Source organism: Pongo abelii, chromosome 10, assembly GCF_028885655.2.
Source record: "Pongo abelii isolate AG06213 chromosome 10, NHGRI_mPonAbe1-v2.0_pri, whole genome shotgun sequence".
Classification (NCBI taxonomy): domain Eukaryota; kingdom Metazoa; phylum Chordata; class Mammalia; order Primates; family Hominidae; genus Pongo; species Pongo abelii.
This window is the reverse complement of record NC_071995.2, coordinates 11,396,653-11,412,748: the sequence shown is the minus strand read 5'-3', so window position 1 is coordinate 11,412,748 and position 16,096 is coordinate 11,396,653. Positions and strand designations below refer to the sequence as shown.

The 16,096-nt window shown below is 35.1% G+C and overlaps 2 protein-coding genes across 4 annotated transcripts in view; both read left to right on the top strand.

The window, feature by feature from the left end:
* LOC100436447 (salivary acidic proline-rich phosphoprotein 1/2) overlaps positions 1-16,096 on the top strand; it is a 110,822-nt gene that overhangs the window by 54,933 nt on the left and 39,793 nt on the right. The window contains exon 1 of one of the 3 annotated variants that reach the window (XM_054526836.2): positions 13,755-13,901. The exons of the other annotated variants lie outside the window; for them this stretch is intronic. The gene's annotated coding sequence lies outside the window, so the exon portion shown is untranslated. Of the gene's footprint in view, positions 1-13,754; positions 13,902-16,096 lie in introns of those variants that run through there. 3 annotated transcript variants of the gene reach the window in all.
* On the top strand, positions 9,173-13,578 carry TAS2R13 (taste 2 receptor member 13). The gene has a single exon (XM_002822928.5). The coding sequence runs from the start codon at positions 10,656-10,658 to the stop codon at positions 11,565-11,567; it is 912 nt and encodes a 303-aa protein (XP_002822974.1). The 5' UTR covers positions 9,173-10,655; the 3' UTR covers positions 11,568-13,578.

Sequence of the window (16,096 nt, the reverse complement as noted above, 5' to 3'; positions counted from 1 at the left end):
ACTCTGACGGGAAAAAAAAAAAAAAAAAAGATTAAAAAGAAATTTTTTTAATATTTTTTGAGACAGAGCAAGACTGTGTCTCAAAAAAATTATTAAAAAAATCAAAACAATGAAGGTTGTGACACAGAAATAAAATGTATATAATAAATAATAGATCAGCAGATCAAACTAAAGACAGGTCTGGTGAGACCAGGTTGTTTATTCTTATCACATAGGAACTTCCGTACGTGATAGATTTGGCATTAGAAATCAACAACAAAAAAACGTAGACTGTTCAACTAATGATATTGAGACCTCTGTCATTTAATATTGGGACAAAATTGTATTTCTAACTCACAACAAACAGAAAAACTACATTAGATGTACTATCACTTTAGATTTGAAAACAATTCTTTAAAACTTTTACAAGAAAATCAAAATAAGACTCTACTGCCTTTAATTTGAGGAAGCACATGTCATTAAGGAAAAGACTGATGAGTTCACATTTGCTGATAAAAATAATATAATCTGTCCATCCTAAGTTAGGTGTCCAACAAATAATTAGTTACATGTCTATCCTCTCACCTTTCATGTCCTCCAACTCTTCTCTTTAAAGAGTGGCAGAGCATAACATCATGAAAGAATGAGGAAACTCCAGTGCAACAAAAAAATTATAGAGTTTATAAATATCTTTTTTTGTTTACAAATATATGTGAGATAGATTTTTCCATCTTAAATATGTGAAGAAAAATTAACCCTGCAATAATTAGTATTGTAACAACAATATTGCAATTTGAAATAAGACAAATGTGTAACACACTTCTTCTTCCAAAGTAAATAAGAGGATTAAATACAGAATTGAAAAAGTAAACATAATCAAACAGAGAAAATACCAAGAATTGTTTTGTAATATTGAAAGTTGGGAAGACATGTTTAAACATGATATTAAAGGCAGAGTACATTTAAAATGAATGCATTTAATAGCATGACTGGAAGAATTTCTGAATGCCTCAAGAAAATAATATAAAAACGTAAGCAATAGACTAAAAACTTTAAAATCTATTTGCAATATGAACAGTAGAAAAAAATTTAATACTTTTACTATTTTATAAAAAAGATGGAAATAATTTTAAAAACCAGATTATCATATATAAAAAATTCAGCCTCACATTTAAACAAAAACGTAAGTTTAGTATAGTACTATGGTAAAATGAATAACAAGTGCTCTATTCTGCATTTCAAATTGGCCACATTTTGCTTTTGTAAATTGTTACATAGAATTATAATGTGTGCAAAGTTAGGAGCAGTCTCGTTTAATGCTAGTGAGAGCTTATATTGGTGTATGCATTTTGTAGGTGCCTTTGTCAATATTAATAAAAGTCTTAAATATTTATATAGATTATAACCTGCTTTTTGGACTTCACCCACTTCTACGACTTCATCTTACAAATAATTGGAGATTTCACCACAGAGTTTTGTGTTAGTCCATTTTATGTTGCTATAAAAGAATACCTGAAGTTAGATAATTTAATTTTTTTTGCATTTTTGATCATGTGGATCTTTTAAAAATGTATTATTTATTTATTTATTTATTAAGTTCTGGGGTACATGTGCAGGATGCGCAGGTTTGTTACATAGGTTAATGTGTGCCATGGTGGTTTGCTGCACCTATCAACCTATCACCTAGATATTAAGCCCAGCATGCATCAACTCTTTTCTCTAACGCTCTCCCACCCCCGCCCTGCCCCAATATGCCTGGTAGGTGTTGTTCCCCTCCCTGTGTCCATGTGATCTCACTGTTCACCTCCCAATTATAAGCAAGAATATGCAGTGTTTGGTTTTCTGTTCCTGCATTAGTTCACTGAGGATAATGGCTTCCAGCTTCATCCATGTCCCTGCAAAGGACATGATCTTGTTCCTTTTTAAGGCTGCGTAGTATTGAAGCTGGACAGTCTATAAAGACCTAATGTTTCTGCAAGCTGGGAAGCTCAAAAAGCATGACACTGACATCTGCTCAGCTTCTGGTGAGGGCTTTCCTGCTGTATCTTGACATGGCAGAAGGTCAAAGGGGAAGTGGACATGTGTGAAGAGGCAAAACCTGAGAAGCCTTCTGACACTGTAACCACTCAGTCTTGCGGAAACATTTCCATGAACACGAATTCAGTCTCAAGAGAACAAGAACTGACTCAGTACTGCTGGTTTTGAGTTCATTCCTGCTACTGAATTCAGAAATCTCCTGCTAATGCCATTCTTCAATGTCCTGTCTCCTAATTGGGGACTGTAATGTGTTCATAAATTGCAGTTTAGGGTGAAGCAAAAAGTGAAAACAGTGAAAGGAAAACTGTCCATAACTGCATCTGAGAACACTAGACTTCATTGGGTATTCTTTTGAATATGGAAAGCTATCACCTGTGGCTCTTATAAAACAAATAAAATATTTGTTAGTATGAAAATTGCCAGGTGAAACATTTGAATAATGATTGCTCTGATTTCATAAAGATCAATATGACCTGATCCTACAGAAGAACTGATTTTAATGCAATTAACAACAAATTAACAATGAGCAATGGAATTAATGGACATAGCAAGAAAGAAGTACTGAAACAATAAATATTAAATATTAATCCTTTAATTATTATATTAATCCCTTAGTTGAAAATAAGAAATTATTATAAAATTAGGAATTTTTCTCTCTGAAGAGAATCCAGGTATAGAGGAGGACATTTTCATGTGGTATTAACTATGGAATTCATCACTGACTTAATTGGCAAGGAACGGGATATCTGCTTCAATGACCTCATTCTCACCAGCTTATCTCATATGTACAAATATATACATATCTGTATATATGAGTCTCACCGATGTATACATATATTTAAATGTATACATATATATGAGTCTCACTCTGTCACCCAGGCTGATGGGCAGTGGCATAAGCATGGCTCACTGCAGCCTGGGCCTTCTGGGCTCAAGCAATCCTTCCACCTCAGCCTTCTAAGTAGGTGGGACTACAGGTGTGCACCACCATGCCCAGCTATTTTATTTTATTTTATTTTATTTTATTATTTTATCTTATCTTATTTTGTAGAGAGGTGGTCTCTCTATGTTGTTCAGGTTGGTCTCAAACTCCTGGGCTCAAGATCTCCTCCCATTTTGGCCTCCCAAAATGCTGGAATTATAGATGTGAGCCACGGTGCCCGGCTCAAATATATTTGTTGATGATAACACTAATCCATTTCTGTGGCACTTCTTTTCAGGTCTTTATAGCACCGGTAAAATGGGGATAATGACAGTTTGCTTGGGTTTCTGAATGGTCCCTTTGCATATTTGTTTACCACCTACCTCTATTTTTCACTGTCTTGGTGAGAGCCCATTCCTTCCACTAACTCTTTTCATAGCTAACATGACAGTTTATGTGGTTGTTACTGTTATTTTGTATGGTTCTCTATCTGTGGCAAGTCTCCCTTAAGGACAGGGAAATGTTCTGAGTTGGGGAAAGAATATAAGTCTCATTAAAAAAGATGTAATTTTAGAACTAGGAAAAAAAGTGTAATCTTCTAGAGAGTCTCATATTGACTGTGAGCTCCCATTTGTCTTCATAATATGTTAAACTATATCTCTGGAATAGGGTTTGATATGGTTTGTTTGTGTCCCCATCCAAATCTCATCTTGAATTGTGGCTCCCATAATTCCCATGTGCCATGGGGAGGGACCCAGCGGGAGGCAATTGAATCATGTGGACGAGTCTTTCCCATGCTGTTCTTGTGATGAATAAGTAAGTCTCATGAGATCTGATGGTTTTATAAAGGGGAGTTGCCTTGCAAACTCTCTCTTGTCTGCTGCCACGTAAGATGTCCCTTTCCTCTTTCTTTGTCTTCCGCCATGATTGTGAGGCCTCCTCAGCCACGTAGAACTGTGAGTTCATTAAACCTCTTTCCTTTATAAATTACGTAGTCTTGTGTATGTCTTTATTAGAAACATGAGAACAGACTAATACAGGGTTTTAGATCAACATGTGTTAATAAGGTCAACTAAGGCACACTAAAGTTTTTTAAAAGTTTATTTGCAAATGATGGCTCATAAATTGGAAAGCTCCAAACTGAGGTGGAGTAGAGCACACCAGAGCTCTACTGAGGGAATGCAATGGGGACGCTTTTATAGGACAGACACAGAAGAAAAGCAAAGACAGGACAGATGAAATAAGGTACCTTTACAGCTAACCAATCAAATGTTTGGCTATCCTGTTGGCCGTCTTTGATTGGTTGAGTTTAAGTTCTGTTTTTCTTTACTATAGGCATTTATAAAAAATAGCTCAAGTTAATTTTTGCTTACTTTTGTAAATCAATCAGTTTTAAGGTCATATGAGACCTAACTGGCTTTGTCTGCCTAGGGATTCTTCAGACCTGGCCTCCATTTTAATATACTTTGACACGTGTGACCTAGTTTGGGTTGGCATTTCTTTCAGAAGCACAATTTTTTAAGAAACTCAATTTTTTAGTCTACTTAATTCCAGTCAGCTTTACATACAAACAAACAAGTCACAGTTTTTGTCTAGTCTGCTGCTTCTTATATTTGCTGTATTTTGTTGCTTTTTCACCCCTCTGCTTTTCCCTCTGGATTTAATATCAGATACTTTGAGCATTGTAAAGCGTCATTTGGGAAACCAGATATTTAATCACTCTGCCTTGATATTACCTTGTCAAACTGAAAGAACAGTAACTGTCAGTTGAACCTTTTTCTGTAAATACAATCCAGTCAGAATTTTTAACATAGATGTAACAACCATACCCTTGAGATAATCCTAGTCTTGAGGCTGAGTTTTTTTGTTTATTTGTTTTTTGTTTTTTGAGACGGAGTCTCGCTCTGTCGCCCAGGCTGCAGTGCAGTGGCATGATCTTGGCTCACTGCAAGCTCTGCCTCCCGGGTTCACACCATTCTCCTGCCTCAGCCTCCCAAGCAGCTGGGACTACAGGTGCCCGCCACCACACCAGGCTAATTTTTTGTATTTTTAGTAGAGATGGGGTTTCACCGTGTTAGCCAGGATGGTCTTGATCTCCTGACCTTGTGATCCACCCGCCTCAGCCTCCCAAAGTGCTGGGATTACAGGCGTGAGCCACCGTGCCCAGCCAAGGCTGTTTTAACCAGGCTTAGAAACTCAAATACTATTCAGTGTTGAGAAGCAGTTGCCTGTTCCAGCTCTGCAAAATTTCAAGTTTCTAGACTCTTCCTTCTGATATATTTTTTTCCTGCTTGCAAAGTAGTATAAAATTGTCAGAATCAAAATGAAGTCATTTGTGTTAAAACTCTGACAAATGGAGCTGGAGAAGGCCATGAGGGGAGAGTTCTTAATGTAAATACGACTTATAAGAAGAGCTATCAGAAAAGACTCTACAAAACAACAACATTGCACAAAGGCCACTGCAACCCTACACAAAAAGATACTTCTGCAAGGACATCTGCTCAGAAGCTCCTTGTCTAATCTTAGACAGGTGTCACCATTGTTCTTGATCCTTGGATCCAAGGTTAATTATCTCAAAACAATTATGTAATCTTCCTCTTTTAGAAATCCTTGTCTTTTTTAATGTCCCTGAACACACATAATTTACTATGGCACATGTATTCTCATTGCAATATTCTCCCACATAAATATCATTTTCTTCTAGAGCATCTCCCTCTGTTTTCTATTTAGCTAGATAGTAGGCAATTATTTTCTAAACTCAAATTTTTTAATTGCCAAATGAACCATTAGTATATTCAATTATATTTTTTTTCTAGAGTTACAAAACTTTCAAATATGTGATCTACCTCCCACGTAACCACAGGTGACTGCTATCAAATGTTTTGCCACTCCCTATCTTGTTTTACAGTAAACAATAATGTTTTTTCTTGCCACTCACTGCCAGTGAATCAAGTATTAAGCCAGTGTCACATAAGTTAGGTGTTTTGTTTTAGCAGCGCCTGATTTCAAGAGGCCAGTCTCATACTAGCCAAGATAGCTTAGTCTGTGCTGTACTAACAAGATCCCCAAATCTCAGGGACTCCACATAGGAGAAGTCTTTGTTGTTTGTTTTTGTTGTTCATTTCTGTTACGTGTCCTGTGCTCATAGTGGTCACAAAAGAATCCAGGCTGATAGGTGCTTTATTGACCCTTGTTTGAGTGTCAAGGCAAGAAGATGAGAAATTTGCAGTCTTATACTGGTGAGTAAATGTTCTCACTCTGAAGCAACATGTCATTTCCACAATATTTTATTGACCAAAAATTTACATGATAATATACAACTTCAAGGGAGAGAGGGGACTCCTACAAGACTACATTTCTTATCCTACAAGGAATAAAATGTTAGCATGCAGCTCTAGGTACCATTTTACGACCTCTATGCTATGTACAAGATATATATCTAAATCCTAATAACAAAGAGAAGTTAAAAGTAAAATTTAGAAAAATCACACCATAAAACACTAACAAAAATAAGCTAATGTAATCATTTTAATATGTACTAAATAGACTTTTTTTTTTTTTTTTTTTGAGACAGACTCTCGCTTTGTCGCCCACACTGGAGTACAGTGGCGCGATCTTGGCTCACTGCAAGCTCCACCTCCTGGGTTCCTGCCATTCTCCTGCCTCTGCCTCCCGAGTAGTTGGGACTACGGGTGCCCGCCACGATGCCTGGCTAATTTTTTGTATTTTTAGTAGAGACGGAGTTTCACCATGTGTTAGCCAGGCTGGTCTCGATCTCCTGACCTCATGATCCGCCCGCCTCGGCCTCCCAAAGTGCTGGGATTTCAGGTGTGAGGCTAAATAGATTTTAAGGAAAAAGACATTAGAATAGATAATGTCACCTCATGTGAGTAGCGGTTACATTTGCCATGAAGATACTACAATTCTAATGCTCTATGCAGTCATCAGCATGGCATCAAAATATGTAAAGTAAAAGTTGACGGGACTTCTAAAAGACATAGATAAACCTATACTCATAGCAGGATAGTTTAACATTAAATCTCAAGAAATAATAGAATAAGAAGACAAAACTCAGAAAAGGTAAATAGGATTTAAATAATATGATTACAAATAGATCTAGTGGATGTGTGAAACATTGCACCCCAAAGCTACAGGATACACATTATTTTCAGCAAACACAAAACATTTATCAAAATTGACCATATATGCATAACATAAATTTTAGCAGAGAAAATTTTATGTAAATGGAAACTTGAACATATATTTTAAAAATAGTCTGGTGGAAGAAAAATCACAATAAATTTAGAAAATATTTAAAATTAAGTATAATAAAATATAGTAAAATCTTGTGAGAAATGCTTAAAAATTCTAAGAGGAAAACATATACCAGGAATATAACAGCAAACATACTCAACGGAAGTAAAAATAATTAAATAACAATATAAGAGATGAAATTAATGAAAGATAATACATCTGAAAAGATCAACCAAGACAGACTTGAATAAACTAACAAAATAGGCAAACTTCTGGTAAGATAAATCATGAAAAGAAAAGCAAATAATATGAAGAATTTAAAGGATATATTCTGTTGGTATTAAAAATTTAATAAGATGATATTATAATCAAAATTACGTGAAAACATAAATAATTGAAACTGCCAAATATCTAGAAAATCATAACTGCCAAAACAAGACCAGAAGAAATAGGCAACAGAATGGTTCCAGATCAAGATCATAGAAATGTACGCTCATGTACTGAATAATAAGTTACATGTTAAAGAATGTTCGTAGTATCATCATCATCATAGTCTCCAAACTCAAAATAAACCAACTTTGTTTTTCCACTAGACTAGATAAATTTTGAATTGTCATTCCATTAATACTATGCAGCAATTGAATAAATGATCTATCCTTATATGCAACATGATTAATTTTAAAAACAATAGTGATCAAAAATAGTTAAATTCAAAAATATTATGTACAGTATTATTCCATTCATGTGCAATCCAAAACCAGGCAAAACCAAGCTAGTGCTTAGGGATACATATTCAAATTAAAATATACAAAGTTAAACAATAACATGATTTGAATTGCAGATAGTTGTTACTTCTGGAATGAAGATAGGGGTTATGATTAGAAAGGAGCAAATAAGGTGTTACGGGGTTTACAAAATTCTCTTTCTTGCCATGGGAGGTGTTTAAATTAGTGTGCACTTTATAGCATTTAACCTTCATGAAATGTTCTATATGTGTTATATGTAACAATAATAGGCAGCAAAAATGAAAAAGAGAAAAGAAATATTTCTAAACAAATGATATGAGGTTAGCTAAATCTTGATACCAAATTCTCATAGGCACAATATGAGAAATGAAAATTAAATGTCAATATTCCTCATAAACATAGATGCAAATATCCTAACACAACGTTGGCAAACTGCATCCATCAGTGACTTAAAAAATACTTTACATACTCAAACCTTTCATTGTTTCCTCTTCCTGCCCTTTGCCTCATTTTCCTTTTCAGTTCAGACTGCTGAAAAAGTTTTTCCGTGATGCTCCCTAGCATCTATTCTCTTTCTCTTATAGAAGTGAGAGACTACATCTCTTTGATTACATTCATATTTTTAAATGTTTTCTCTTATGGAAACACACCAGGAAAATGCAGCTCAGAACCGCAAGCCTGCTATCCATTCTCTATGTCTTTGTCATGTGTTATGTCACAAGTTCTAAAAAACCATCGTATTTTTTCATATACCAATAAGTACAGTACCATCCCTCAGGCCTATTTGTACAGATTTGGGGTATTATCAAGTTGTGACCGGCATTCCCAAACCCTTTTCTCTAGATAGGTAGGAAGACCACCCTAAAATGAAAAAGTATAAAAGATCTCTTCAGGCCTGGGTCAAGAATGCAAATGGAAGACCACATGCCACATGGCTAGATATTTAAAGGTCATAAATATACAAAGCTAACAAACTGTTAAAGGAGATATTTTCTATTCTATCTTGACAAATATACCATTGTAACAACAAAACAGAAAATATCTACCTATTTTAAATTATAGTTGAAACTTGCAAATCATTAAAGATGATGCAATTATTTTGTAAATTTTTTAGTACTCTGTAGATCACCCAATAAAGGTTGCATGAGTAATAAAGTACAAGCATTCATAATTCACAAATTTTATGTTTATTAAATAAAAATAGCTTTGTATTCATCCAGCTAAATGGCTATTTATTATCTTATAATCAAGATAACAAATTGTTTTATTTACATTAATTTTGAATTAGGCAATCTTTCTTGAGTCTCCACTTTTTCAGAATTTTGGTAATTCACTTTTTTTTGGTAGTTTTTGAAAGAGTGGGGCTGGGTGAGGAACCTTGACTCTTCACAACGAACACATTAGTTCCCCCTTATCTGCAGTTTCAGTGACCCAGGGTCAACCACAGTCCAAAAATAGGTTTTTACAGTACAGTAAGGTATCTTGAGAGAGTGAGAGACACCACACTATATATTTTAACACATTTTTTACTTTTTATTTTTTAAATTTTTATTTATTTTAGAGATAGGGTCTCCCTATGTTGCCCAGGCTGGTCTCAAACTTTTGGGCTCCAGCAGTCCTCCCGCCTCAACCTCCCAAAGTGCTAGGATTACAGGGATGAGCCACAACTCCTGGCAACTTTTATTATAGTATATTGTTTTAATTGTTCTATTTTATTATTAGTTATTTTTGTAATCTTTTACTGTGCTTGATTTATAAATTAAACTTTATCATAGGTAGGTGAATACAGGAAAAAAATATATTGTATATAGAGTTTGGCACTATCTGCTGTTTTAGGCATCCACTGGGGGTCTTGGGACATATGCCTTGTGGATAAGGGGAACTAGTGTATCTGTTTCTTTGCTTGGTTATCAGTTTTGCAAGTTATGATGTAATACAGTACTGCTTTCTTTGGTAGCTGTTGCTGATTTTGTAAAATTTGTTTTTTAATCACTTTTAAGTTTAAAAAAGAAATATGAGCGGAAAAGTGGATAAAACGTGAAGGCATTTGGTGCCTATGGAGGGATGGTGGTGAGCACTGCTAAGTAGTGATGAGGCAGGGAATGAGAAAGATGGATGCTTCGTAAACGAGTTTCTCTTTAGTCACAGTACTGACCAGATCCAGCTTTAGCTCCACAAGAAATTGAGCACTCTTTTGAAATAGCATAGGTCTGTCTTTGCATATTTTATGAATCTTCATTGGCTATGCTATTAGCCATAAAAGCTTCATTTAGCTACATATTCTATGAATCAGATTTTTATAATATTTGTACCTCAGAAATCAAGCTGGTTGAATCTAATTTTCTATGCTCAGACAAGGCAAAAAAGTACAAAACAATGAAAGAGAATATATCTTTATCTGCATGGTTGCAAATGTGAGTTTAACTTTGCTTCATAATCATCTATGAAATATTTCTGCGCATGGTGAAGACATAAATATCTTAGCTAGGGCTCAGCAGAGAAATTGAAGAAAAATAAAGATATCACCAGAATAGCTATGTGAAGATCGATCAGCAAACTTTAAAGATTTCTGCTTTGACATTGAGCCAACAATGAAAGAAGGAGCAGAAAAAGGAGAAGGAAGAAGAACTCCACTGGACACTCAAAGATATGAATAGCATTTTAGATCAGTGAATAACCAGCAGTGACATTAGACATTGAACTTTCTCTGTTCTGACATGGAAAGTGCCCTGCCGAGTATCCTCACTCTTGTAATAATTGCAGAATTCATAATTGGGAATTTGAGCAATGGATTTATAGTACTGATAAACTACATTGACTGGGTCAGTAAAAGAGAGCTGTCCTCAGTTGATAAACTCCTCATTATCTTGGCAATCTCCAGAATTGGGCTGATCTGGGAAATATTAGTAAGTTGGTTTTTAGCTCTGCATTATCTAGCCATATTTGTGTCTGGAACAGGATTAAGAATTATGATTTTTAGCTGGATAGTTTCTAATCACTTCAGTCTCTGGCTTGCTACAATCCTCAGCATCTTTTATTTGCTCAAAATAGCAAGTTTCTCTAGCCCTGCTTTTCTCTATTTGAAGTGGAGAGTAAACAAAGTGATTCTGATGATACTGCTAGGAAGCCTGGTCTTCTTATTTTTAAATCTGATACAAATAAACATACATATAAAAGACTGGCTGGACCGATATGAAGGAAACACAACTTGGAATTTCAGTATGAGTGACTTTGTAACATTTTCAGTGTCGGTCAAATTCACTATGACTATGTTCAGTCTAACACCATTTACTGTGGCCCTCATCTCTTTTTCCCTGTTAATTTTCTCCCTGCAGAAACATCTCCAGAAAATGCAACTCAATTACAAAGGACACAGAGAGCCCAGGACCAAGGTCCATACAAATGCCTTGAAAATTGTGATCTCATTCCTTTTACTCTATGCTAGTTTCTTTCTATGTATTCTCATATCATGGATTTCTGAGCTGTATCAGAACACAGCGATCTACATGCTTTGTGAGACGATTGGACTCTTCTATCCTTCAAGCCACTCCTTTCTTCTGATTCTAGGAAACCCTAAGTTAAGACAGGCCTTTCTTTTGGTGGCAGCTAAGGTATGGGCTAAACGATGAGAAACTCACAATTTCATAAGCCATTCAGACCACAGATTATTGAATATTGCAGACAGAAACAGGAGTCTACAAGGAGTTTAAAAGATATTTTATGCTTCCCCTGGTTTCTTTTATTGTGAAGGTCACTGTAAATTTTTTAAATTCTTCTCTATAATAGCATCTTACCTAAGAATATTATGTATTTATGACATGTATTTCTACATTATTAGGAATTTGAAACTTATTTGAGGAAATTATTGGCAGATTCTATTGTAAATTAAAAACATATACTACAGCATACTTAGATGTTAATTGTAAATCTACAATCTTTTGTTTGGCGATGGCTCTTCAATTCTAAATCATTCATTGGGATGGGTGATTTAGGTAATTATTTTATTATCTCAAGTACTCCTATTTAAATGGTGAGTTACAGATAACTAGAACAGTTATTTGGAATAGAATTAGGGAAGTTTGGACTTGCCACTATTACTATGCTGATGGGTTGAGAGAATTGTGAGGGTTAAAAAGTTTAATATGAGTAACTGCCACATAAAAAGATAAGGGTTTTTTAGTAATTATATTGTATGTATGTGTACATACATATTTTACATTATGCCTTTTAAAGTAAATATTATTGAGGTATAATTTACATATAATAAAATGCAACATGTTAGTCCACATTTCAGTTAGAGTTTTGACAATGTATATACTTGTGTGACCACAATGTCAGTGCCCTTTGCAGTTTACCCTCTCCTCTCCAGCCCTTTTTTCCAAGCAACTACTTATCTGCTTTTGGTAACAATAAGAGAGTTTTTGATTTCTACAATTTTATGCATCTATATATCTATATATATAGATATATAGATATATAGATGCCATATACACACACACACACACACACACACACACACACACACATACAGTTATAGAGTGTGTATTGTTATATGTGAGGCTTAACTCAGCATAATGTTTTTGAAGTTCTTCTATTTTGTTGTGTTAATCAGTAGTTTGCTCCTGAGCAGTATTCCTGAGTAATGTCGGATATCCCACATTAAAAAATTTCTCTTTCCTGTTAATGAACATTCGAATGGTTTTCAATTATTGGCCATTATAGATAAAACTGGTATCAACATTCATGTATGTCTCTTCTTCTGGATATATGACTTCCTCACTCTTGAGTAAATACCTATGAGTAAAAATGTCAAATCATATGGTAAGTGTACGTTTAACTTAAAAAAAACTGCCAGAGTTCTATAGAGTGGTTGCACTGTTTCATATTATTGCCAGCAATATACGAGTGTTTCAGTTATTTCACATTCTGGCCAAAAGTTGGTAGGTACTCTGTTTTGTTTTTTATTTTGGCCATTCTAGTCAGAATGTAATGGCATCTCATCATAGTTTTAATTCACATTTTCCTAATGGCTAGTGAGGCTGAACATTTTTTCATGTGCTTTGGGTCATTCATAAAACCTCTTTTTACGAAATGTTTGTTTAAACCTTTTGCCAACTATTTAGCTTGATTCATTGCTTTCTGTTTTTATTACTGAGTTGTTAATGTTCTTTATATAGTCTCTGTATTAGTCCATTTTCATGCTGCTGATAAAGACATACTCAAGACTGGGTAACTTATAAAGAAAAAGAGGTTTAATTGACTCACAGTTCCACATGGCTGGAAAGGCGTCACAATAATGGCAGAGGCGAAAGTCACGTCTTACATGGTGGCAGTCAAGAAAGAATGAGAGCCAAGCGAAAGGGGAAACCCCTTATAAAAACATCAAGTTTCATGAGACTTATTCACTACCATGAGAACAGTATGGGCGAAACCACCCCCATGATTCAATTATCTCCCACTGAGTCCCTCACATAACACATGGGAATTATGGGAGCTACAATTCAAGATGAGATTTGGGTGGGGACACAGCCAGACCATATCAGTCTGAATGTAAGTTCTTTATCAGACATATGTTTTATAAATATTTTCTGCCAGCCAGAGGCTTGTCATTTCATTTTCTTTACAGTGTCTTTCAAAGAGAGGGCATTAAAAACTCTTAATGAAGTTCAATAATCAACGATTTTCCTATAAGAAAATTATTTTTAACTTTTTTTGCTTTCAAAATTCAAAGATATTTTATGGATCATTTGGAATAAATATTTGCAATAAGGCACAGTTATCCTTGAGTATAATGACAGAAAGCCTGATTTCATTTTCTCTGCTGTCAGAACAGGTTCTTTGGTGATACCACATGCATTTTTAGTAGCCTGTTTCAATAGTACTACCTACTTGAGCATTCTCATTTTCTCTCTTTTATTTTCTTTTTAGAAAGGACCTCCCAAATGGGTTTGCTTAAAAATTAGGTAAGTGAGAGGAGTAGTATGATCATTTTTATCATTAATTTCTCTGAACTCTCTTGTAGTTTATTTACCCAATAGCATCTTTCAATATCTGTCAGGATTTTCACCTCTGCACTCATATGGTCTCCACAAAAAACACTATAATAGTTAAGGACTGAGTCTGGAGTCAGAGGTACAATTCTCAATTCTATCACTTAGTAGTGTTAGTTAAAATTGTGTAGTTCCCATTTATAAGTGAAACTTGCAGTATTTGGTTTTCTGTTTCTGCATTAATTCACTCAGGACAATGGCCTTTAGCTGCATCCATGTTGCTGCAAAGGACATGATTTCATTTTTTTTAATGGCTACATAGTATTCTATGGTCTATATATACCACACTTTTTTGGTCTAATCCATTTTTTTTTTTTTTGAGACAGAATCTTACTCTGTTTCTCAGGCTGAAGTGCAGTGACATGATCTCAGCTCACTGCTGCCTCTGCCTCCCAGGTTCAAGCGATTCTTCTGCCTCAGCCTCCCAAGTAGCTGGGATTACTGGCGGGTGCCAGGACACCCGGCTAATTTTTGTATTTTTAGTAGAGACAGAGTTTCACCATGTTGGCCAGGCTGGTCCTGAACTGCTGACCACAGGTGATCTGCCCACCTTGACCTCCCAAAGTGCTGGGATTACAGGCATGAGCCACTGTGCCTGACCTGTAATCCATTGTTGATGGGCATGTAGGTTGATTCCATGCCTTTGCTATTGTGAATAGTGTTCCAATGAAATTGTGAGAGTACATGTGTCTTTCTGGTGGAATGGTTTATTTTCTTGTGAACAGAGTGAGAGGGCAACAGAGTGAGACTCTGTCTCAAAAAAAGAAATGGATTAGACCAAAAAAGTGTGGCATACATATAGTATACTGAGTAATGGGATGACTAGGTTAAATGGTAGTTTAAGTTCTTTGAGAAATCTTCAAACTGCTTTCTACAGTGGCTGAGGTAATTTGCATACCCACCAACAGGGTACAAGTGTTCCCATTGCTCCACAGCTTCACTAGCATCTGTTTTTTTATTTTTTTAACTTTTTGATAGTAGCCATTCTGACTGGTGTGAGATGGTATCTCTTTGTGGTTTTGATTTGCATGTCTCTAATGATTAGTGATGTTGAGCCTTTTAAAATATTTGTTGGCTGCTTGTATGTCTTCTTTTGAAAAGTGCCTGTTCATGTCTTTTGCTCATTTTTAAAGGGGTTATTTGTTTTCTGCTTGTTCAATTGTTTTAGTTCCTTATAGATTTGGAATATTAGACCCTTGTTGCATGCATAGTTTGCAAATCTTACATTCTATAGGTTGTCTGTTTAATCTGTTGATAGTTTATACAATGTGTGCAGAAGTTCTTTAGTTTAATTAGGTCCCACTTGTCAATTTTTGTTTTTTGTTGCAATTGCTTTTGGGGACTTAGTCATAAATTATTTCCCAAGGCCAGTGTTTAGAATGGTGTTTCCTAAGTTTTCTTCCAGGATTATTGTAGTGTAAAGTCTTACATTTAAATTTTTGACCCATCCTGAGTTAATTTTTGTATATGGTGAAAGGTAAAAGCTCAGTTTAATTCTTTTGCTTATGGCTAGCCAGATATCCCAGCACCATTTACTGAATAGGGAGTCCTTTCCCCATTCTTTATTTTTGTCAGTTTTGTCAAACATCAGATGCTAGTTGTGTGTCTTTATTTCTGGGTTCTCTATTCTGTTCCATCGGTCTGTGTGTCTGTTTTTATAACATTACCATGCTGTTTTGGTTACTGCAGCTTTATAGTGTAGTTTGAAGTCAGGTAATGTGATTCCTCTGGCTTTTTTCTTTTTGCTTAGGATTGCTTTTGCTATTTGGGCTCTTTTTTTGGTTTTATATGAATTTTAAAATAGTTTTTTTTTCTAGTTCTGTGCAAAATTACATTGGTAGCTTGATAGGAATAGAGTTGAATCTGTAAATTGCTTTGGGCAGTACAACCATTTTAACAATATTGATTCTTCCTATCCATGAGCATGGAATGCTTTTACATTTGTTTGTGTCATCTATGATTTCTTTCAGCAGTGTTTCACAGTTCTCTTTCACTTCCTTTTTGAGGCTATTGTAAATGGGATTGCATTCTTGATTTGGCTTTCAGCTTGAAGATTTTTAGTGTATAGAAATGCTACTGATATTTGTGCATTGATTTGTATCCTGAAA